General features: G+C 36.6%; 1 protein-coding gene and 1 long non-coding RNA gene across 2 annotated transcripts in view; one reads left to right on the top strand and one right to left on the bottom strand.

Moving 5' to 3' along the window:
- The window catches only part of LOC118745768 (twitchin), a 286196-nt gene that overhangs the window by 64693 nt on the left and 198632 nt on the right, over positions 1-22871 (bottom strand). The window contains 13 exon segments of the mRNA XM_036479424.1: positions 12-504; positions 506-2278; positions 2280-2686; positions 2743-3175; positions 3177-3634; positions 3909-4044; positions 4153-4916; positions 7485-8384; positions 9277-10989; positions 11191-11544; positions 12053-12716; positions 12718-12753; positions 16164-16289. Coding sequence (XP_036335317.1) covers positions 12-504; positions 506-2278; positions 2280-2686; positions 2743-3175; positions 3177-3634; positions 3909-4044; positions 4153-4916; positions 7485-8384; positions 9277-10989; positions 11191-11544; positions 12053-12716; positions 12718-12753; positions 16164-16289 — 8257 coding nt within the window.
- Positions 12629-22871, top strand: part of LOC118745770 — a 115365-nt gene continuing 105122 nt past the window's right edge. The window contains exons 1-2 of the long non-coding RNA XR_004993705.1: positions 12629-12701; positions 22456-22564. This is a non-coding gene — a long non-coding RNA (uncharacterized LOC118745770). The remainder of the gene's footprint in view (positions 12702-22455; positions 22565-22871) is intronic.

Below are 22871 nucleotides of genomic sequence, written 5' to 3'. Positions count from 1 at the left end.
ATAATACGTACATTTTCTTGGTTTCGTGATAACAGTCTTGCTTGTGTCTGAGGGCTCGCCTGGTCCAGCTTGGTTTAACGCCTTCACGCGGAACTCATATTCGCAATTTTCATCCAAGTTTGGCACAGTACCCTTACATTCACCAACACTTGGACCGGCGGGAACTTCTGCTGCCTTAATCCAACGATCAGAACCCTTTTCACGTTTTTCAATAACATAGCCCGTGATTGGTGCACCACCATCGTTTAGTGGCGGTTTCCATACCAAATCCACATGGTCCTTGTCCCAGTCAACAGCTTCCGGTGTGCCTGGCTTACCAGGTTCGTCGAATGGATTTTTAGCTACGACTGAGTGATCTCCATTTAATGGCTCTGATTCGCCCTCTGTATTTACTGCTAAGACTCTAAATTTGTATTCGTGACCTGGCTCTAAGTTATTTAGCTCAGCGAAAGGTTCCTTAACGCGCGTTGCAGGCATCCAACGGCCAGTTTCCAAGTCCATTTTTTTCCACGACATAATACTCAACTGGAAGGCCGCCATCATCTAAAGGTGGGTTCCATTTTAATTTGCAGCCCTCTTTGTGCACATCCGACACACGCAAGGGTCCTTCGGGCTTGTCTGGTTTATCCAAAATATTGATCTCGAATGTTGCCTCATCATGGCCTGAATCATTCTCAGCTTTAATTGTATACCTTCCAGTATTTTTGCGTTTAGCGAATGGAATTGAAAACTTAGTACGATATGATTCCAAGTCGATATTAACATCCTCAGATTGGTCCTCGATGCGAGCTTTGTTGTGAAACCAAGTCTTAGTTGGCGGTGGCTCACCAGACACTTTAATATCAAGACGAACGTGCTGTCCTGCCTTAATTGTAATGTCTTTAATATTTGTTCTATCAATTTTCGGAGCAGCAAAGCGGTCTTTCGCAGTCATTTGATCGGATGGTTCTGAAGGCTTACTTTGACCGGCCTTATTAACTGCCTTTACTCGAAATTGGTATTTGGTGCCTTCAATAAGGTCTTTTACACGAGCTTTGCAATCAGGTGTATTCGTTTCTAAAATCTTCTGCCATTTTCCGGTGGTATTATCTTTCTTTTCTATCACATATCCGGTTATAGGTGCGCCACCATCATCTTCTGGTGGACGCCAGCTCAAGTCGGCATGGCTGGCGGACCAATCAGTGATTTGTGGTTTACCTGGAGCATTAGCAGCATCATAAGGATTTTTAGCTGTAGTGGGTGTCTCCGTCACCAAAGGCTCAGAATCACCTTCTGAGTTAACTGCTTTAACACGAAACAAGTATTGTTTCCCTTCAACCAATCCAGTAACGTCCGCTTCTGGGGTTTTAGTGGTACATACTGGAACCCAACGTCCAGTTTCCGTATCCATTCTTTCAACTACATAGTGTTCTATAGGCTCACCACCATCATCATCTGGTTTGTCCCACTTTAAGTGTACAGATTCAGCAGTAACATCGGAGACGGCAAGCGGGCCTTTAGGGTTGCTTGGTTTACACAGAACTTCCAATTCCACTTCGACAGTATCAGTGCCGGAATCGTTTTTGGCTGTAATAATGTAGACTCCCTTATCTGATCGCTTTACTTTGGGCATAATAAATGTAGTCTTATATTCTTCATTCTCAATTTTAATACGATCAGTTGTTTTAAGAACTTCTCCATTGTAAGTCCAGGTAATCTTTGCTGGCGGTTCAGCTTTTACTGCAGCTTCCATATGCAACATTTGTCCACTCCGCAAGACCTTATTTTGTAAGTTTTTACGGTCTATATGTGGTTTAAGGAAGCGTGGCTTGGCAACAACGGATTTAGACACGTCGCTAGGCTCACTTGGACCCGCTTTGTTTACGGCCACTATACGAAATTCATACTCATGACCTTCTTCAACGTTTGTAACAGTGCCTTTGGTATGATCGCCCGGCACGGTACCGGCATCGACCCATGCTCGTCCAGATTTGTCGCGCATTTGAATGATATACTTCTGAATGGGCGCACCACCATCGTTCTTTGGTGGATCCCAAGCTACATCGATAAAGTCTTTATCCCAGTTGGTAGGTTCTGGACGTCCGGGCTTGTCAGGTTCATCAAATGGATTCTTGGCGATAATTGCCTTCTCAGTTTCCAAAGGCTCTGACTCACCCTCCTTGTTTATCGCCTTGACGCGGAATTTATAAGGTTTCCCCTCCTGCAAGCCAATTATTTTTGCTTCCGGCTCAGTGCTCTTTCCACATGGTAACCATTGACCGGTATGAGGATCCAGTTTTTTCGATTTCATAATAGTCGATGGGAGCTCCGCCATCATCTTCTGGCTTTTGCCATTTCAATTTGCAGCCATGCTTTGTTATATCATTAACTTGGAGTGGGCCCTTTGGTTTGCCCGGTTTTCCCAAAACAGTAACGTCTAAATCTGCAACATCTTCACCAACTTCGTTGGTTGCCTTGATAACATATTTGCCGCTTTGCGGACGTTTGGCGCGCATCACAAAGAACTTGGTGTTATAGTCTATGTTATCAATTTTTATGCTTTCCTCATCCGACACTAGCGGCTGATCTTTAAAGAACCACTCAACTTTGGGAGCTGGCTCACCTTTGACATTAATGTCTAAGCTTATAGACAGACCAACTTTGACAACAACGGGCTTTAAGTTCGTGCGGTCGATATGTGGTTTCACTGAAAACAGAAATAGTGGTAATTACAATTGTAGTGCAGAAGTACATATGACTTACAGAAACGTGGTTTGGCTGTATGCCAGTTCGTCTGTTCAGATGGTTCCGAAGGACCCGCTTTATTCACAGCGCGTACGCGGAATTTATATTGTTGCCCTTCTTCCAATTTCTTTACTGTGCCCTTGCAGATAGGTCCCTCGACTTCAGCCGCTTTGACAAACTCTCCAGAATCTTTATCCATCATTTCAATAATATAGCCGGTAATTGGTGCGCCTCCATCACGAATTGGTGGTTCCCATTTAAGTTTGACGTGGTGTTCATCCCAGTCTTCTAATTCTGGCAAACCAGGAGGTGCAGATATGTCAAACGGATTTTTGGCTACTATTGCTGATTCAGTCTCAAGAGGTTCTGATTCACCTTCCTCGTTGACCGCCCGAACGCGGAATTGATAACGATGATTTGGTTCAAGTCCTTTAATCTCATGCTCAGTTTTTTTCAGAATCCACGGAACCAGCTGGTACCCAACGTCCAACCGCAGTGTCCATTTTTTCAATGACGTAACCGGTAATAGGTACACCTCCGTCGTCTTTCGGCTTATTCCATTTCAATTTGCAGCCCTCCTTGTGCACGTCAAATGGTTCCAGTGGTCCTTCCGGTTTGGATGGCTTATCCAGTACTATCACTTCGACCTCGGCTTCATCCACGCCATTTGTGTTTTCTGCTTTCAGCTTGTAAATGCCGGTTTGCGCGCGCGTTGTATCTAGGATGGTCAATTTCGTGTTGTAGTCCTCATTTTCCAAGCGCACTTGGTTATCGCTAGAGAGTTCTCTCTCTTTGAATGTCCATGTTAAAGCTGGCGCGGGTTCACCCTTTACGTCGACATCGAATTTAACAGTTTGGCCTGCCCTTAGTTTTACAGACTTCAGCTTATCGCGATTTATATGTGGTTTTACTAGGAATTGTGAAACGTTCATTAGCAACTAGGAAATATGTGTACTTTCAAATGTATGACATAACAGATCCCAACGAAAAAGCTTTGCTTAGCAAATATGCATAGAAATATACAATACATAAAATGTGTGTATATACATTCATTTTCATTAAAAAAAAGCTACCTAAAAGAAACTCAATTTTTAAATAAGAAAAATGGTTAATAATTTAATGGGCTAGAAGCAGTTTAGTGGCGAATGGTTTGGCGCACATAAAGCGGATTGCATTTTCCTTACAATTTCTCGGTTTGGCTATATGAGGTTCCGTCGCTGTACTAGGCTCACTAGGGCCGGCTTTATTAAGAGCGCGAACACGGAACTGATAAACGTTTCCTTCGATCAGACCCTCTACAGTTGCTTCTGGGTTAGGTGTCTATAAAGTATTTGCAATTTATTTATTTTATTTTTTGATTTATTTCATTGGGAAATTAAACTTTATATTTTTTTGGATATATGCTACTCGTATTAAATTTATACTTACATCTGTTGTTAACACCTCATCCCATACTGGGGAATATTTGTCTTTCTTTTCAATTACATAACCGACAATTGGCGCACCTCCATTATCACTGGGAGGATCCCATTTCAATTTGACCATATGCTCGTTATAATCTTCAATCTTTGGCAGACCCGGTTTTCCGGCAACGGTATATGGATCTTTAGCAACAATGCTACCATCAGTTTCAAGTGGTTCTGATTCGCCCTCCTCATTGATGGCTTTGACCCGAAATTGATATTCATGGCCCTCTTGTAGGCCTTTGACATCGATTTCAGTATCATTGCCAGAGGTGCGCCCAACTGGTACCCAACGGCCTTGCTTCTTATCGAACTTTTCTACTTGATAAGCTGTGATTGGCTTGCCACCATCATCTTCCGGCTTCTTCCACTTCAGTTTGCAGCTATCTTTTGTTATGTCTTTAACTTCGAGTGGCCCCTTAGGCTTGGCTGGTGGACCCAAAATGTTGACCTCAACATCAGCTTCATCCTCACCGTGTTCATTAACTGCTCGTATTTTGTAGGTGCCGGTGTGTTTGCGTTCGGTGTCGATTATCGAAATTTTAGTGTTATGGGGAATATTTTTAATTTCATAATTCGAAGGTAACTCTTCTGGCTTTAATTCCTTGTCATTTTGGTACCATGTAATAGTCGGTGGTGGCTCGCCGCGTACGTTGATATCATATTTGATAGGTTTCCCAGCACGTATAAGTAATGGTTTAAGATTTGTACGATCGATTCTTGGTTTAACTGGTGATAAAGTACAGAAAACACATGTACGTATTTTATAGTTCTTGAGTGTACTTATGCATAATAATAACACCGTGCGACAAAAACAAAAAATTTCAAAACACGCGAAACTATCAATATAAATACTCACGAAACTATCGGCCAAATATAGTAAAACTGCGTTTTTAGTTTTTCAATCTTTTCAGGGTTTTTTTAAAGACTTTGAAATTTTAAAGATATCATTGATTTAAATTAAATCAGTGTAATGTAAATAACAATATGCGTATGAAAGAGAAAATTCTGTATAATTGAAAAAGATTGAATTTTTTGGGGCGCAAGAGTGCTGCTGTTGTAGCAGCATACAAGTTCCCCAAGAGTTTTTGAGGAGTGTTGCCGGAGTGACAGTCCTTGGCCAAATATAAATGTGGGTCGTTCTGGTTACGTAGACCCGACTGTCGACTGTATGGACGGAATTCGAGTCCGTAAAACATATTTTTTTTTTAAATGTTGCAAATTTTCAATGATATTCAAGGACAAAGTTTTAAAAGGACTTTTTCCATTCACATTCGTCCTTATGCACCAAAACATTCTTTATACCCACTTTGTTTTCCTTCATTGCACTGAATTATTTGAATAATTTTTTGAATTAATCATATCTTTGAAATTGCAAAGTCTTTTGAAAAAAATCGTGACGTTAGAGAGAAAAACTAAAGACGCAGTTTTATTATATTTTTCCCATAGTTTCGCGAATATATTAATTTTTTGTGTGTGTAAAATTTACTGTCGCACGGTTTAATAATAATGTAATATTTTGGAGCCTTCAATTTTGGCTAGTGTCCGTCTTTATGTTTTTAAACAAATGGAGGGACCTATAGTCTTACGCCACCTACCGACGGCAAATGGATTTTATCAGACGCGTTTTTATGGCATCTTATCACAAATAAAATTTATTTTTAATTTGGACTATGAATCACATAACAAATCAAATAGATTTCTTAATTAATAGCGTATTTATAATCAAAAAGTATTTTACATCATGAAAACCTGCTCGCGGACCACTGTAAGCCTCCGAGTGTACAGCCCGCTTCACTTCAACAGGTACACATATTTTCCTCAAGATCCAAGCTTATATCTGGACTTGTGGAAATCAGAAAAGTTTCTTTATGATCTCATTATGAATAATGATTAATTTCGAAGAAAAAAAATGGTAAAGATGAGGAAAACATGCTGACTACTTTCGATTTTATTCCACATTTTATCAAACTACCCGAAAATTAAGCTTATTATTTTGAATCACTTCAATGGGGACAGTGACTTTAACAGAGGGAAAGGACTAGATGGAACCAACAAAAGCATACTATTTGTTTTAATTCTACTATATAACATTTTTAGTATTGGATACAACATCCTTAATTCCAATGTATGGAAGAAATGCTAGCAAATTATACACCGATTCGCACTACAGGAGCAGTAAAAACGAGGATAACGAAGCAGAGGCATAATATAAAGGCATATTTACAGGACCTAAACTTAACGGAAAATATTTGGAATTGGATTTTTTGCAAGGTTTCCGGCGAATAAAGTGGTAAGCAGCGAGATGTCCTTGAATTTTCAAAGCGCCTTAGAATTGTCTTCCGGATAGGGATTTTTTTGCATACATTGGAATTAAGGATATAGCATCCAATACTGAAAGTGTTATATAGTAGAATTAAAATGAATGGTATGATTTTGTTGGTTCCATCTAGTCTTTTCCTTCTGTTAAAGCTACTGTCCCTATTCGAGTGAATTAAAATGATAAGCATAATTTTCGGGTAGTTTGATAGAAATTGGAATGAAATCCAAAGTGGTCAGGGTGCTTTCTTCATTTTCATCACTTCCCTTCGAAATTAATCATTCTTCAAAATGAGATGAAACTTCTCTGATGCCCACAAGTCCAGATATAAGCTTGGATATTGAGGAAAATATCTGTGCCTATTGAAGTGAAGCGGGCTGTAAACTCGGAGGCTTATAAATGTCTGCCGAGCAGGGTTGCGTGATTTAAAATAAGTTTTGATTTTTAATCCGCTATTAATTAAGAAATCTATTTGATTTGTGATTTGATTCATAGTCCAACCCAAAAATAAATTTTATTTGTGGTTTGATTCGTCTGACAAATAAAAAAATATATTTGTGATTTGATTCGTCGAACAAATAAAAAATAAAATTTATTTTCCCGAAAATCACATAAAAAAGGGTTTAATTTAGAAAATCACGAATCAAATTGATCTGGTTGACAAATCAAATTACAAATAAATTTTATTCATATTATTATGATTTGATACAACTTGCAATTAATAAATCTATTTATTTTTTGATTTGGGATTTCACTAATTAAAAATCACGCGACCCTGTTGCCGACCGGCGACCACTCTTACACATTTTTTCTAATTTAGATGATGCGGACTACGGACTGGTAGATGGCTTATAAATTTTGCACTAAAATATTAACATTGAAACACCAGCGTTACCCATCTGCTCTGGGACATATAGACCGAATTAGATGATTTGCCAAAACTTGGCAATACTCTTTGTGTGACATAAGGTACTTACGCTTTTTGTACTTGGCGACTTGAACCTTGCTAGGATCAGATGGGGGCGAAAGTCCAGCTTTATTCACAGCAACAACACGGAATTGATATTCCCCGTATTCCTGCAGTCCACCTATGCAGGCGTCTAGCTGACCGCCAGGTACCTCAAGTGCTTTCTCCCAATCAGGTTTGTTCTTGTCTTTCCTCTCAATAATATACTTTTCAATGGGCGCACCACCATCATTGTTAGGCGCAGTCCACTTAATGGAAATGCTCTGATTGTCGAAGTCGGTAACTTCCGGAGTACCTGGCTTGTTCGGCTCATCGTAGGGATCTTTAGCAACTACGCCAACTAATGTAGTCAGAGGCTCGGACTCGCCTTCGTCATTTACCGCGCATACACGGAACATGTATTCAGATCCCGGATTTAAGCCAGTCACATCAAAGCTGGGTGGCTCCTTTTCACCTGGGGAGCGTCCAACTCGCACCCACTTTCCGGTGGCAGTGTCCATTTTTTCCACAACGTATTCTTTAATTGGAACCCCACCATCATCTTCAGGCTTTTTCCACTGCAACTTGCAGCCGTTCGCTGTTACATCGCTCACCGTTAACGGCCCCTTAGGCGAAGTAGGCTTACCGAGTACAACCAACTCGACGGTTTCGCGATCAATGCCATTGCGATTTTCTGCTTTTAGTGTATACATACCGCTATCTTTTCGCACCACATTTGAAATGATAAAGTCGGTATGATAGTCGACATTTTCAATTTTTATACGATCGCCAGTGGTAAGTGCTATATCATCGCGCCAGCTCCAATGTAATGTTGGAACTGGTTCACCAATGACATCCACTGACCATTTGTGGGTACGGCCAGTCTTGATAGTGACCCGCTTAAACGTTGAACGGTCGATTTGTGGTTTCACTGTGATTTTTTTTGTGTGGAATCATGGAAAGGCGTTAGATAGTGGGAAATAAGAAGTTATGAAATTAGAACAATATCTGGACGTAATTTTGCGAAAACAGCGCCTAACACCGAACTGATCCTTTTTCTCAATCATAGGGCATTTAAAGTTCAAAATACAGAGATGCCGATCAGTATGATGTTTTGGCAAAATCGATCAGTGAGACCGAAAAACTGAGTTATATTACATAGACTAGAGCATTAGTACGCATTATAATGGTATATAAACATCAAAACAAAAAAGTTAATTTGAAACGATTTAGGTTGGACTCGAAGTTCAGAATGGATAAAGAGACTACAATTAACAATGAGTTGCATGAACGGCGTGTGATGGGGACTGAAAATTGAACAGATGGGGTTATGGACGGAGGTGATGAAAATAAATGTTACATAAAACGAATAGAAAGCAAACATAAACTGATAGAAAATTACTTATTTTCCCCATTTATAAATGGGAAGTGTCTTTTCCAATCTGCAAAATTCATAAAGGCTGCCAATTCGATGAAATATTAATATTAATGTGAATAGAAGAGTCATTTAGAAATGTTATTTCAAATACAGAACATTCCAAATCGATTTCATTACAATTTTACAGTTAGCCTTTTGTCATGATTTAAAATTTTAGCAAAACCATTTCTTCCAGTTGATTGACCCTCAATATTTGATATTGTGCAAAACATGATTGCTAGTATTACTTATCTTTACCTATGTACATATGTACTTATGTTTATACCGATGTGTGAAGCGAAAACTCTTGACATATCTCAGCTAAAAAATGGTTGGAACAATATTGTAAGCTAAGCTTTTTAGTCGATATCTTTATATATTTCTGTGTACAAATCAAATAACTTACGATTCTTGTATTTGCACAAATGATTGTCAGTAGGCTCGGATGGTTCCGATGGGCCAGCTTTATTAACAGCACGTACCCTGAACTGGTAGACCATTTTTTCCTTCAGTCCATCAACGTAACACTCAGGCGTAGGGCCTTCGGTTTTGGCTATTTCGCTCCAGGTTGGCGAAAACTTGTCTTTAACTTCAACGATGTAATTTATTATGGGCCGACCACCATCGGATGGCGGACGCTTCCATTTAAGCGAAACGCTCTTATTGTCGTAATCAGCAATTTCAGGTTTTCCGGGTGGGCTTGGAGGATCGTATGGATTCTTGGCAAGAATCGGCTCTGTGGTCTCCAGTGGTTCCGATTCGCCCTCTTTGTTGATGGCCTTGACACGGAATTGATACTTTTTGTTTGGTGTAAGGCCTTTGAAGTTGAAGCATGTTTCGTCTGGCCCGACTTCTCCGGCCGGTACCCAACGACCTGTCTCCTCATCCATTCTCTCCAATGCATAACCAGTTATTTCACAGCCACCGTCATCTGGTGGACGTTTCCACTTCATTTTGATGTGATCAGCGCGTACCTCTTCGGGCTCCATTGGGCCACCTGGAGCAAGCGGTCTATCCAATACAGTTAACTGAGCTTCAGACTCAATAGTACCAGAACTGTTGGACAGAACAATTTTGTAGATACTAGTGTCCTTTCTAATTGCCTTTTTAATAGTTATACATGAGTTTCGTTCCATTTGATCGAGGAAAATACGTTGGTTGTCGAAAACCAAATCTTGTGTGCCTTTGCACCATTTAGCTGTCGGTTCTGGTTCACCGTCGTATTTTATGTCATAACGCACAGTTTGGCCCTTTTTGACCGTTATATTCTTAAGACCGTCGCCAACAATGAACGGCTTGACGAAGCGGCATTTAGCAATTATAGCCTTCGTTTTGTCACTGGGTTCACCTGGACCAGCCTTGTTAACAGCACGGACTCGGAATTCATACTGTTGCCCCTCTTTTAGTCCATCAACTGTACCCGCACGCGCATCGCCGGGAACCTCTTTGCCTGCTACCCAATCGTTGGAGAATTTCTCCTTATATTCAATTATGTAAGCAGATATCGGGTCGCCACCATCACTGTCTGGGGCATCCCATTTCAGATCAGCATGATCTCTATCCCAATCGGCAAGATCGACATTCTTCGGCTTTCCGGGTTCATCCCATGGATCTTTGGCTAACACGATGTTCTTGAAAGCAGCAGGCTCGGATGGACCAATTTTATTCACAGCACGTATACGGAATCTGTACTGCTTCTTTGGCGTAAGGTCCTCAATTTTCTTAAAGAGTTGCGGTAGTGGCGTAACCTCAGCGACAACCTCCCAGCTTTGCTTCTTGCTCAAGTCTTGGCGTTCGACTATATACTTGATGATAGGTGAACCACCATCGTCGCCTGGTTTCTCAAAAGTTACCTTGCATGATGTTTGGAAAACTTCCACAACATCGACATTTTGTGGTGGCTGTGGCACGTCTTGGAAGATAACATTTACCTTCTTCACATCTTCACCTTGACCATTGGATAGTTTAATTTCGTAAGCTCCAGACATTTCTCGGGCCGGTTTCTTAACTTTAAACGTGATTTTGTCTTCAGTAACACCTACTTCGACTTCCTTTACAGGCAAAGGCTTTCCATCCTTGATTAGCTTAGCTTCTACGGGAGTTTGTCGTGTACCGTTGACTAAAGTAACAAAAACAAAGAAATAAAAAGTAAAAATAAAGTAACTGCAAAAGGGTTGAAACAATTCAACTGCCGCCTAAATGTCTAGAAAACATGTACATATAGCACATGTTATAGAATGCGTTAGCAGCACAAGTATTTATATATGTATGTATATAGATAAACATTTGGTATTTGGAAGTGAAAGCAGTTCGAAATTACCTTTGTATGGCACTTCTAGTATAACAGGCGCACTTATTGGACCAGCGAACTCATCTGGACAGTCAATATTTGGTCGGCTTTCGCCCTTTCGTACCGTAAGCTTGCACGTAGACGACAATTTTCCAGATTCACACGTAATTTCACCTTCATCGGTGAGCTCCAGGTTATTGAAAATCAACTGGTGCTTGCCACCACCAAGATTTTTGATTTCAATGCGTTCGTTGGGTTCAATAGGGTTACCATTTATTTTCCATTCACAAGGTGCCGTTTGATCCTGCAATTCGACGTCGAGCACCAGTTTTTCGCGCTCCACAGCATCGGTGTCCTTGAGTTTTTTATTAAACCGATTTTGATCTATATGTAACATAAAAATTATGACGATTATATTATGGGCCAGAAACGAAAAGATTACCAATTTAGCAGCACATGTACACGACCTATTCTGATCTAAATCAATCACTTAACCGTTTTTTTAATTCCATTTGACAATGTGTTTTACAAATGCCACTGAATTTGAAAAAGAGAAAACCAGCCTTAACTCCCGTCACTATCTTTTTTGACCCCAAAATTCTACCCTCAACGTCAACAAAGAATTTTTACTTCAAAATAAAATTAGTTAATGGGTTTTTAATGTTTGTTATACTGCAATAAATTATTGCAATAGCATTCATTCAAAAATGATCAAAAATAAATCATTAGCATTATTTCTTCGGAATTAAGGCATTGCAATTTTCATTTACATTAAATTTCAAAAATTATTGCATTAATTTTTTACATTAACATTAAAATGCTATGCATTACAAAATTAATGCATTTTTACAACTCTGGTATGTATGTATGTAAATGTTATTTTTCTACTTACAGTTGATAATGATTTCCGCTTCGGTTTTGTCAGCATTCGTAGTACATTTGAATAGGCCGGCATCACTGACTTTACAGTCTTTAATTATCAGCTTACGCTTGCGGCCATCTTTGACGATTTGCATGCGTTTATCTCCTTTGATTTCTTCATCACCCCGCCACCATTGCACCTCGCCGGTAGCATCGTCAAGCTCACAAGAAAGTGTAATGTTGTCTTTTTCGATGCATTGTAGGGATTTCAGTACTTTTATAAATTTGTATGGGTATTCGACAATTTTTACTGCCGACTCAGTCTTATCTGGCTGTTTATCTAGTTGGCACCGATATTGGCCTGTGTCCTCAAGCACGGACTCCTTAATTATGAGCTTAAGATTGCCATTGATATCTTTCGAAATGAGATAACGAGGATTATCAGACTCGATTTTTTTATTATCCTTGAACCAGGTGACATTGGCCATGCTGCTGCTAACTGCGCATTCCAACGTCGTTTCATGCTTCGTAAATCCTTCTATCTTCTTCTTCAGCGGCTTGGTAAATGTATAGCTGGGATCTGCTTCTTCGACGGTCAAAAGCGCTGTGCTGGAAACACCACCTATTTCGATGGTATACTTGCCGCTATCCTCCACTTTGGGATTCATGATAATCAACTGGTAAGTGTCATTTTCATTTTTTGAACTTGCATTTGCTGCCAGTGAAAAGTTCCTTTTTGTGGAATAGTAAATTTTAGTAAGCATTAATATGTTTAGGTCATAAATCATAAAATTTGAAAACAAATAATTAAAATGCAATCGCCCCACAGTAGTCGGGGAAGCCATGTTTTATGCGAAAAATTAGACGGGCTGTTACGATTACAATAAACCTACAGGATCGTGCTGTTTTTGTAATGCTAAATCCGAATATACCATGAAATATATAGTTTGACAGTTGAAAGCTGTCAAATCAACCGCTAATTTCTCTAAAATTAAGAAAATCTGTTTTTCGAATTTTACGTCAAATCCACAGAGTTGAATGGGCTATTCAGTGATTTTTTAAACTCTTGGATTCGCTATTTTGAATTTTTTTAAATTAACTTCAGGTAGGCTAAGATATATTTTATAAATTATATGAAGCTCAATGTAGAACAAATTACATTAACCCTTAATGTTTTAATGCACTTTATATTATGTGGAACTACTGCTAAGCGGTTTCAACGGATTATTGAAAATACTAATCAGTTTTGAGTTCGTTGGACATGTCTTTTATTCCAGTTAATTTATTCCAGTTTTCAAATATTTCTTTTTGGCGTTAAATATGGCCTCTCCGACCATTGTGCGTCTTCCAATTTTGAGCTAAAATGGCAATAGTGTAACACTAACTAGCCTAGTGCTTCAGTGACTTAAAAAATCGTCTGTGTTGCATGTTATCTGCGTTCGAACCTGCACAGATGCTTGTATGTATGCATGTAAGAGGGAGGACTGAAATGCTAGTTCGTTGCCATAAACTCCAAGAGCGGACTAGAAAACCGAAGGCAGCGCAAGGACTTGTTATGAACGTTAGATACTATAAATTATGACGATTTCAAGATAGGTTCCTTTGGCTCCAGTAATTGCTTGAATTCGGTCAGGTAGTTAGCATAACATTTAACCATGGACTGGACGGTTTCCCTCCCCCGCCTATCGCAATCCGCATGACGTACGGAACTTTATTTCTTTTTTCATTTTAAGTATTACACTGGTGGTCAAAACTGGATATATGGTGTTTTGTTTTTATTATTTACAATGTTTTTGAAGCCAATTTTTTATTCTCTTATAAAAATATGGTTCGTGATTTAACCAAAACCAAATATATATGTTTTTGTTATTTGTATGGCCTTATAACAATTATATTCAACAATTTTTATTGAGCTCGAGGCCGGTTTTAATGAAAAACTTATTGTGGAAACTTATACAACTTATGGTATATAACTAATGGTTATGGTTAAAGCATGCACTTTATTTTTATAAAAAATGACAAAAAAAGTTTAGTTGAAAACCGTTGTAAATATTCAAAATGAAACATTATTCATCCAGTGTATGTCTTTATGTTAGTCAATCATTTATTGAGAGAGGAAAAGTAGTATCGCGGACTACTCAATTCAAAATTAGTTTTGCAAAAACCAAATCAGAGTACGCGCGTTGCTTACTATTTAAATTAACTCTCAGGGCTATTAGAATGATGACAATATTTCTCGTGTTTTTTTAAGATTTTGTTTGAAATTTCGCTAGGGGGTGTACGAGTATCTGAGAACTGAGTAAGGATATATTTAAAATAAAATAAAAACGCTTTTAACGACGCACTACGGGGCCCCTGCTGCAAAAACTGTGCGAAACTCAAAAATTTCATAAAAGCGTTCGTTAAAGTAATACATATCTCATAAAGAATTTTATTAAACAGGGATTATAGCGCTGTCAGAATGGATACTTGTCAATACTGGAAAAGTATGCTAAGGAAGTGGCGTACGGAAAGTAGAGCGAAACCACAATGAAGGTGTTGCGTTTGTAAACAAAAATCAGCTAACTTTAATTAAATTTCGCGGAGACAATAGCAATATACTCATACCTCTTTACTAATATATTCACATTTCTCTCATTGTCTTCTTCACTGTCACTGTTGATTTTTCTAAGAAAGATTATTGTCTGGACGTCTACTTTACTAAAAAAAATGTTACAAATAATACATATTCAAAATTTGCTTGCCTTGTGTAAACGCAAGGTCAACTGTCAGCATTGCCGGATTTACTTGCGTCAAAAGCAGAGAATCGGCCAACGTTCATTTGTTCCGTCGACGCAAGGATTGCCGATCTGGCGCTCTACATGCAAACACTTACTGTCGTCCCGAAATTGGAGCGCTAAGCGTTGCGTTTTCCATTATCAACGAGTGTCAGCGCACGCTATCCCCAAATCAATGCGGCGTAATTTTTGACGTTTTCTCATTTCCTTTCGTTTTTATTCTCGATTCCTCTTTCACTTTCTTGTCGTTTCTCTTTCTTTCCATCTTCTACATCCAACTTCAACACCTAACGCCCTGTCAAAAATGAAAATTCCATTTGCTCGGCGTTAGCGCCGCGTTATTGTGGGATGCTTCGTACAAATTGTATGGACAAGGGGATTTTTGACAGTTGCTTGACGCTTGACGCGCCAATTTAGGGATGGCAGTCACAGTCTACTCAATTGTCAGTTTCATTCTAGAGCGGAACGTACGCAAAGTACCCATTCTGACGGGGCCATTAGTAGTTTGAGAGGTAGAGCCGCTAAAAGTTTACGAATTTTCCGCACGGAAAAAAATGTATATTTTTTGTTCTTTCTTGTCAGCTTTGAGAATTGTTTGTATGTAAATAAAGCTATTGTCTTGCATCTTAATGTAAGAAAATTAATTTTTGGTCCCAAAGACCGTTGTATATATCTACCTATTTTTCGTAAAGTATTTTTAAAACTTTGGTAGACGACATTAAAAGGTCCCAAAAAGACCTCTGTGAAATTAATGGTGGTTATTTGTTAAGTATTTCTTTATTTATTTTATATTCAAAAATTGTGCCCTCCCGTTACGCCTGTTCATACCTCTGGCTAGCCCTGATCGAAAAATTGATTTTTCCCTCCACAGTATATATCTTACTACCAAGAAATGAAGAAGAAGAAATAATGGAGCAGTGAAATTCAATAATAAATAAGGGTCGTACTTAGAATTATGCCTACGTTATCGTATGTCAATCAACTTGCACGCTAGTAAGATTCCAAACTGAAAATGTAAGTTCTTCTCTACGATTATATGATTATTCAGTTAGATATTTGATTATATGTGTATCTATAGCTCACGTTCTTCAAAACGAGGTAAACTCAAAATTTTTAATTTCTGATATTGTGAACTAAACAAGTTCGGCCTTCATATATGACCCTGCAGCAAAACTTGAAGCACTTTTTTCTTGCAAATTGCTGTAAAAAAGCAACTGTAAAGTTTTTTTTCTCAATAGTATTAGCATGTTCTGAGAAACATGCTACTTTGTTTCTTCTAGCAAAAGGAAAATTTGGAGTTAATGCTTGGGCAAAAAGGCGATATGGACAAAAATAAATAATATATACATATGTATGTATACTTACATCCTTGCGCAACATCCATTTGGGCTTACAATTTGGTTTACTGAAACGAGCTTCAAAAACGACTTTCTTGTCTTTGCCTTCCTTGGCGAACTGGTCGATTAGCGGACTCAGGAAGGATTCTTGTTTCTGTTTATTTTATTTTTCATAATAATATATTTTTTTATTAATATAAAATTTTGATTATTATTTTTGAATATTTGTATTAGCAGCGTCGTGATTGATATTGGCGTTGATGTGTTTTCCAATTATTATCGTCGGATTTCGTAGCATTTTCGAAATATTTGTTGATTGCGTCGATTGTTTTTGTGTTTTTTTTGGGTACGAATTAGGGGTTTGCGTTGTCAAAAATGGGAAAAGAAATAATATCGTAAAGTTATTTTTTCAATTGTCATACATCTTTTTAGTTTGTTTTTGTTTTGGGTTGCGCGGCAACTCCAAAATTGGCGCGCAAAAATTAGCAAAATATGTAAATACCGGCGCGCGTTTTACAACTGACTTCTTCGTATGGGGTAGTGTATGCACATCAATTGAAAATACATACGTACTTATTCTGCTATTCTATGAGCATAAGCAGAATATATGTAGTTTTCAAAACACTTGTACGTATGCATATGCAAGTGCATACTCACATATATGTGCTACAAAATGTGGTAAATAATTTTTATGAAATACACGTGTATATATTTACAAATACATATATGCAGTTGGGACAAATTTGGAAAAAAATGCAAATGTATGTATATAATTACTTACTAAAAAAGATGCTCTACCTTAGAAAAAAAAACTGTTTCAATAGTTTGTGGCACATATATGAAGGTATGCTCTTCATAAATCAAAAATTTGTCAACGAATTTACGCGAAAGTCTTTTAGTAATTAAGCGTTTGTGGTAGGAAAAAGGCCAAAGCAACTATTTAAGCATAAACCAAAGCAAACAAATAACTTACAGCTAATTACATACATATGCATGTATGTACATATAAAACATCTTACACGAAATTCAGAAGCTACTTGATGGTAGTGATCAGCAGAAAGATAGATTCCCACGTATGTATATATGTAATGTATATATTAACATACATTTTTTGCAGTATGTACATACTTCTATGTTTGACACACCAAATTCCAAAAAATCCACACTATTATTTACAATAAGCCATTCAAAATCGCATTTCTAAATTTCGTTCACAACTTTCTAAACATTTTCTCACAACGTTCATAACTCGTTGGTGGTGAATAGTAAATCTGTTGAGGAAATGCTTCAAACGTGTGAAATGCATTGTGCATATTTAGAATTACGATACTAAAACTAAAGATGTAAATTTTAAAACAAAAAAAAAATTAAAAATAAATATAAATTAAAAGATACGTACGCTATAATAACACTGGTGCTAGTTTGAAAATCCATCAAACGGGGCACCCAGCGAATAAACCTACTTAATTCAAATACTCTGAATGTAATGGGTTTACTGTTGTTGTTGTTGTTGTTGTAGCGGCTACTAAGCCCCGTTCGGGGCGGTTCATCCATCAACGTTGTCGTCAATTTCAGCTAGGGGGAGGCCCAGGAAGTGTGCTACTTTCACAGGGGCTGTCCTAAACGGGGTTAGATCGCCGAAACAACAGCCCTTGGTCGGGTAAAACCCGAGTCATTCCGGTACGTAGAACCGGCTGCCGTGGGAATGGTAATGGGTTTACTCGTTTCTCTAGGTTAGCTCTAGTTTACGAGATATTTTGTTTGTTTGTTTGAAGACTTCATTTTAGCACAACAATGAGACAAATTATTGTATAGTGCTAGTCAGAATTCATAATTAATTAAGTATTTTAATTAAGTAATAGAAGTTGTATATGAAAAAATTAAATTTATATTATTAAGAAACATAACTACTAAATATATATATAGAAATCGAATATTGAAAGCATTGATAATTTTTTATTGATTAGCTAAAGCCATGTCACATGATTTGGAATTTTTCCAAAATCGTGACATTCTTGTAATTGCTAAAAGTTAAAGTTTCATTCCAAGTTTTATTTTGTACCAAGGGGCGGCAGTAAAAACCGTACGAATCTGTACAGGTGTGCCAATCGTGTGAAGGGGCCTTGACAGGAATATCGGAAAAGTACAAGTAAATTATAACGAATTCACTATGTCATATTTTGACAACATATTTTGTCACTTTATCTCCTTTTCCTATACCTATGTCGATCATTTTATGGGTCAACAACGGACAGATAGACCGTTTAAGGTGTTCTTACACGATATGTATTTGCATCTGCAAATGTGACTTTTTCAATACATATGTAATTGCGTATGTTTGCCAAATTCACAGTCTTTATTTAACTATTTAGAAATACGCTCTTTGAAAAAATAAACCAAACTCAGATGATTCTATCTGTGTGTCAGATGAAAATAGAAACATTTCTTTTTCGTATGTACGTGCATCTGCTTTGTACAGAAACAAATCTAAATTGCCTTTACACGATATGTTGGCATTTCCATATGTAAAAAGTGGCATGTACACATGCAAATACATATCGTGTAAGAACACCTTCAGTAGCACAATACACGACTGAACACCTATTCTGTTCTAAATTAATCGATAAACAGTTTCTTAGTTCCATTTGACAATGTGTTTTCACTTATTTGAAGACAAATGCCACTGAATTTGGCATAGTGAAAACCATCCTTAAGAAGGCAATGTTTTACTATTTATTTTTTTATCTGAATCGATAGCGATCGATCGGATAAACATTGTATTGCCAAATGTTCATGGAAATAATATATTCGAAAAGAAATTAAAACAATGTAGCAAATTGTATAGCATTTTTTTATTTTTATTTTTATTTATCTGTATTTAATATTCACAAATGTCAAAACTCTGTAGCTCGATTATATTCGACAGCAACTGACTACTCGGAAAACTACATAAACGTAACTGCCTAACCAGAATGATGAGGCTGTGGTATGTAGCAAGAGCTGTCAAAAGTTAAAATATTCTAAATGCTCTAAACTGCTCACAATATGTAGCTGTGGTTATGGTGTATTATTTCTGATGCAGCTAGCGAAATAGCTTGTGGCTTTGGTACTACATTCTGTTTAGCCAGTAAATTTTTACAAATATAATTGTTTTCAATAGCTAATTGTGTTCCAGAAGTATTTATAAACCAAGTAACTGGCGTCGAGAATTCAGTGTTTGTTCTTTTTTTCATTTTCATAGTGTTAATTGTTTTTTTATTACTTTATCTTAAGTGCGGTGCAGGTGTGGGTAGTGGGGGTTGAAATTCTATTTTTTCCGAATTTCGAACATTGCCCAACCATTCGATTATTCGATTCGAAATTTGGTGGTGCAAATTCGATTTAGTTCAAATTTTTTCGAATTTTCTGAAAATTTAAAAGTTTGTTTGTAAGAATGACAACTCAAATCGAAAAAGAGATTCAGATGAACTTATATTTATATGATTAACTATCCATATCGCACTTTTTTGCTTCACAACCAAAAATAAATACAAATAATTTTTTTTTTCAAAAAAATATCTAAAAAAAAATCAAAACATTTGGTAAATGTAGCATATTGAAACTAATTTTTGGGGCGTATAACATGATTTCATTTATTTTTCTTGCTTAAAAAAAAAAACAAATTGCATGCTTCACGTTATATACATATGCAATCATACGTATGTATGTTTGTTAAAAAAGTCTTACATTTAATGACAACGTATGATTTTACTTTTTAAAGCGAGATCTTTAAGTAAACAATTAACAAAATAGATAATAGGGCATGAAGAGTTCTATCCAGCCACATTTTCGGTTTGTCCATTGCTAAACGGCCGGTAATTTTGTCTCATGCCAAAAATTTCAATTCACATTTGACATCAGTGTTGGAAAATGGAATGTCAATCACCTGCCACAAAAAATTTGACGACAGCTTTTGACATGCACTGCGATATCTACATTTGGTCAGTTTTTATGATGTATTTGACACCAAGTGAACAGCTGTTAGTTAAAGCAGTTTTTGATGTCAGTTATTTCGACATAATGAAAACCAGACATTAGATAAAGTTTTAAGATCATAAAGCATCTGAAATATTATTTATGTTTTATGAATTTATTTGTATAGCTGGGATGTGTAACTATAAATACATTTCACTGTGAGTAAATACTTAAACATTTATGATGACTTGCATTAATGCCAATCGAATTAATGCCCCTGACATTAATACACAATTGAAAAGTGAATATTAATGTCATTGACATTATTGCACATCACCACATTTATCGAAGTTCCAATTATTCCATTTTCTTGTATATTTTTAACTCATTCGCTGCATCAAAAATATCGACTTTTATACAGGATACATCGATATTTTGTTGCCTCAGATCGAAAAAACGTCGATGTATTTTATAGCCTTGCAGCCCTAATGCAATTTCTGTCAGAAAGAAGAAAGTTGCAGAGCTGATTTTTTGCAAATGAAGACGAAATTCGATTTTTTCTAGAAAAATTCGATTTTATCCAAATTTTAGCACCACAAAGTTTGATTTCAAAAATTTTGATTTTTAATTTTAGAGCTAAAGTTCGATTAAAATTCGAATCTCGAAGCTTCGAATATCGAATTTACCCATCCCTAGTGCGGTGAAAGATGGTTGTTACGATCTTTCTATCAACGAATCCATAAAAATATTGCAATTTTGTTGAAATCGCTATACAATTTGCTACAACAATTTAATTTAATTTCAAATGGTTTCGTTCTAAATATGTATGTATATTTGGTTATACCACTTTTGACTTCTATCTATACAAATTGAAAAAATTTATGAAATAACTTTTTAAAAGATATAAAATTGAATCTCAGATATCTCATAAACGAGATCTAGCCTAGAAAAACGATTAGTACCATTATATTCAGCATACACGAATTAGGTTTACCCGCTGGGTGTCCCGTTGTGTTGGGAAAACATGTCTTCTATTCAAGCACTGTGTAATTATTGCCAATGCTAAGCTTAATCAAAAAATAATTATCTCATATGAAAACACTGTAGTATATACTTGCCGGAATCGAAAAATGCTGGTGGTTCAAGCATTAGGCTAGGGATGGCAAAAATTAAATTTAACCTTATCAAACGAAATCGAACACATTATTTTATTGTATAAAAAGATCGATTAATCGACGAATTTGTTAAAAGCAATTTTGGCAAACCAAAAGCATGGAGCCGCAACGGCTATAACCAGGGGTCGAAGAAAATAAGCACGAAAAAATCAATTTTAAGCGCTTAGATAAGCACTAAAACATTGGTAAACATGCTTGCAAATATGTTCGCAAAACAACAAAAATTAAGTACAGTTTAATGTTTTGTTTTTTATTCAGTTTATTTCAAGGATTGGAGAATTACAATTGACATACAAGTGTTGCTTGAAATTCTCAAATAATGGAGATCTGCGCTTGTCGTTTTATTTATTTTTTAATAATTGTTACTCTCCATTTGAGATAAATTATTTTAATTTCTTCAATAACACCAAAGCCTTCCCTTAGAGATGAATAATTGATTTTAAATTTTTGTATCCAAGCAGAAATGCAATTGAAGTTACGGATTAATAAAAACCAATTTTTTTTTATGTTGTTTTGTTTTGTTGTTTTTAAACATTTCTTTAGTTGGACGGATTAAAAAAAAGCCTAGGAAATGGTAAAGAAAAATTTATTGAGCCAAATTTTCTTAAGCAGTATGAATTTCTTAAGAAATTTGCTACGCTTCCTACTATAGTTTGCTAAATGTGAAGAGTACAAGGCACCCTTGTTTTCAACAGAAATATATGCCGGTTCCATTATTTCGTAAAGAAAAAGTGAGACGGCAGGCTGCAAATCTTCCACATTTTGCCAATAATTGAATAAAAATCCACTTAAATCCGCAAGTGGGAGTTAAAATTGAGCCAATTGGTTTTCTGAAATATAATCGATTAATTGTTTGTAATTGAAAGGAAAATTCCATAAATTTATATGGTTCATTCATAAAATCTTTTTCTTTTCAATTTTTTACTAGCTGCCATCCGTAGCTTAGACTGTAATAAATACTACTATTTATGTATGTACTCATAAAAACTTATATACGACAATATGTTGGTACATATAAATATAGCACGAATGTGTGTAAGTGATTTATTGGGGAAATTTTAAAAATATTCCCCCATAAGAAAATACATACATATATGCATCTATTTAAGAGCTTGAACTAATTATGTATGTATGTAGCATGTTTTGTGTTGTCTCAAAATGTAAAAAAAAAACTCTTTTTCATAAGCTCAGCTGCTGCCACAAGTGCCTGATTTTCGGGATGACATACGCACCCTGCAGCAAATTGAACAGCTTACCAACAGGAGCCGATGTAGCTGTTTTGGGCCAGCGCTAGTTAAAGGTAAATCACCATCGAAATATTTCAACTATGTAATTTTATGTATATAGCAATGGTGCTGGTATTTTGATCACATTTTGGAAAACATAAAAATACATATGTACATATACATATATATGGACTCTCATGCAAGCATTACCATAAATACATATGTACATATGTAAAAGGCTATCTTCTTAAATGCGTTAATGCAAAGTACCAGTCTCTTTTATTCCTAAATTATGACATATAGTAATATCCCATATGATGCTTTACGGTAATGAGTTGAAGAAGACCGCCAATCTTAGAGGAATGGCTAATTCAAATAAGT

The sequence above is a fragment of the Rhagoletis pomonella genome, unplaced genomic scaffold (assembly GCF_013731165.1).
Source record: "Rhagoletis pomonella isolate Grant_MI unplaced genomic scaffold, Rhpom_1.0 Rhpom_scaffold_00009, whole genome shotgun sequence".
NCBI lineage: Eukaryota > Metazoa > Arthropoda > Insecta > Diptera > Tephritidae > Rhagoletis > Rhagoletis pomonella.
Note: the sequence above shows the minus strand (reverse complement) of the source record. Positions and strands in the feature narration are given on the sequence as shown.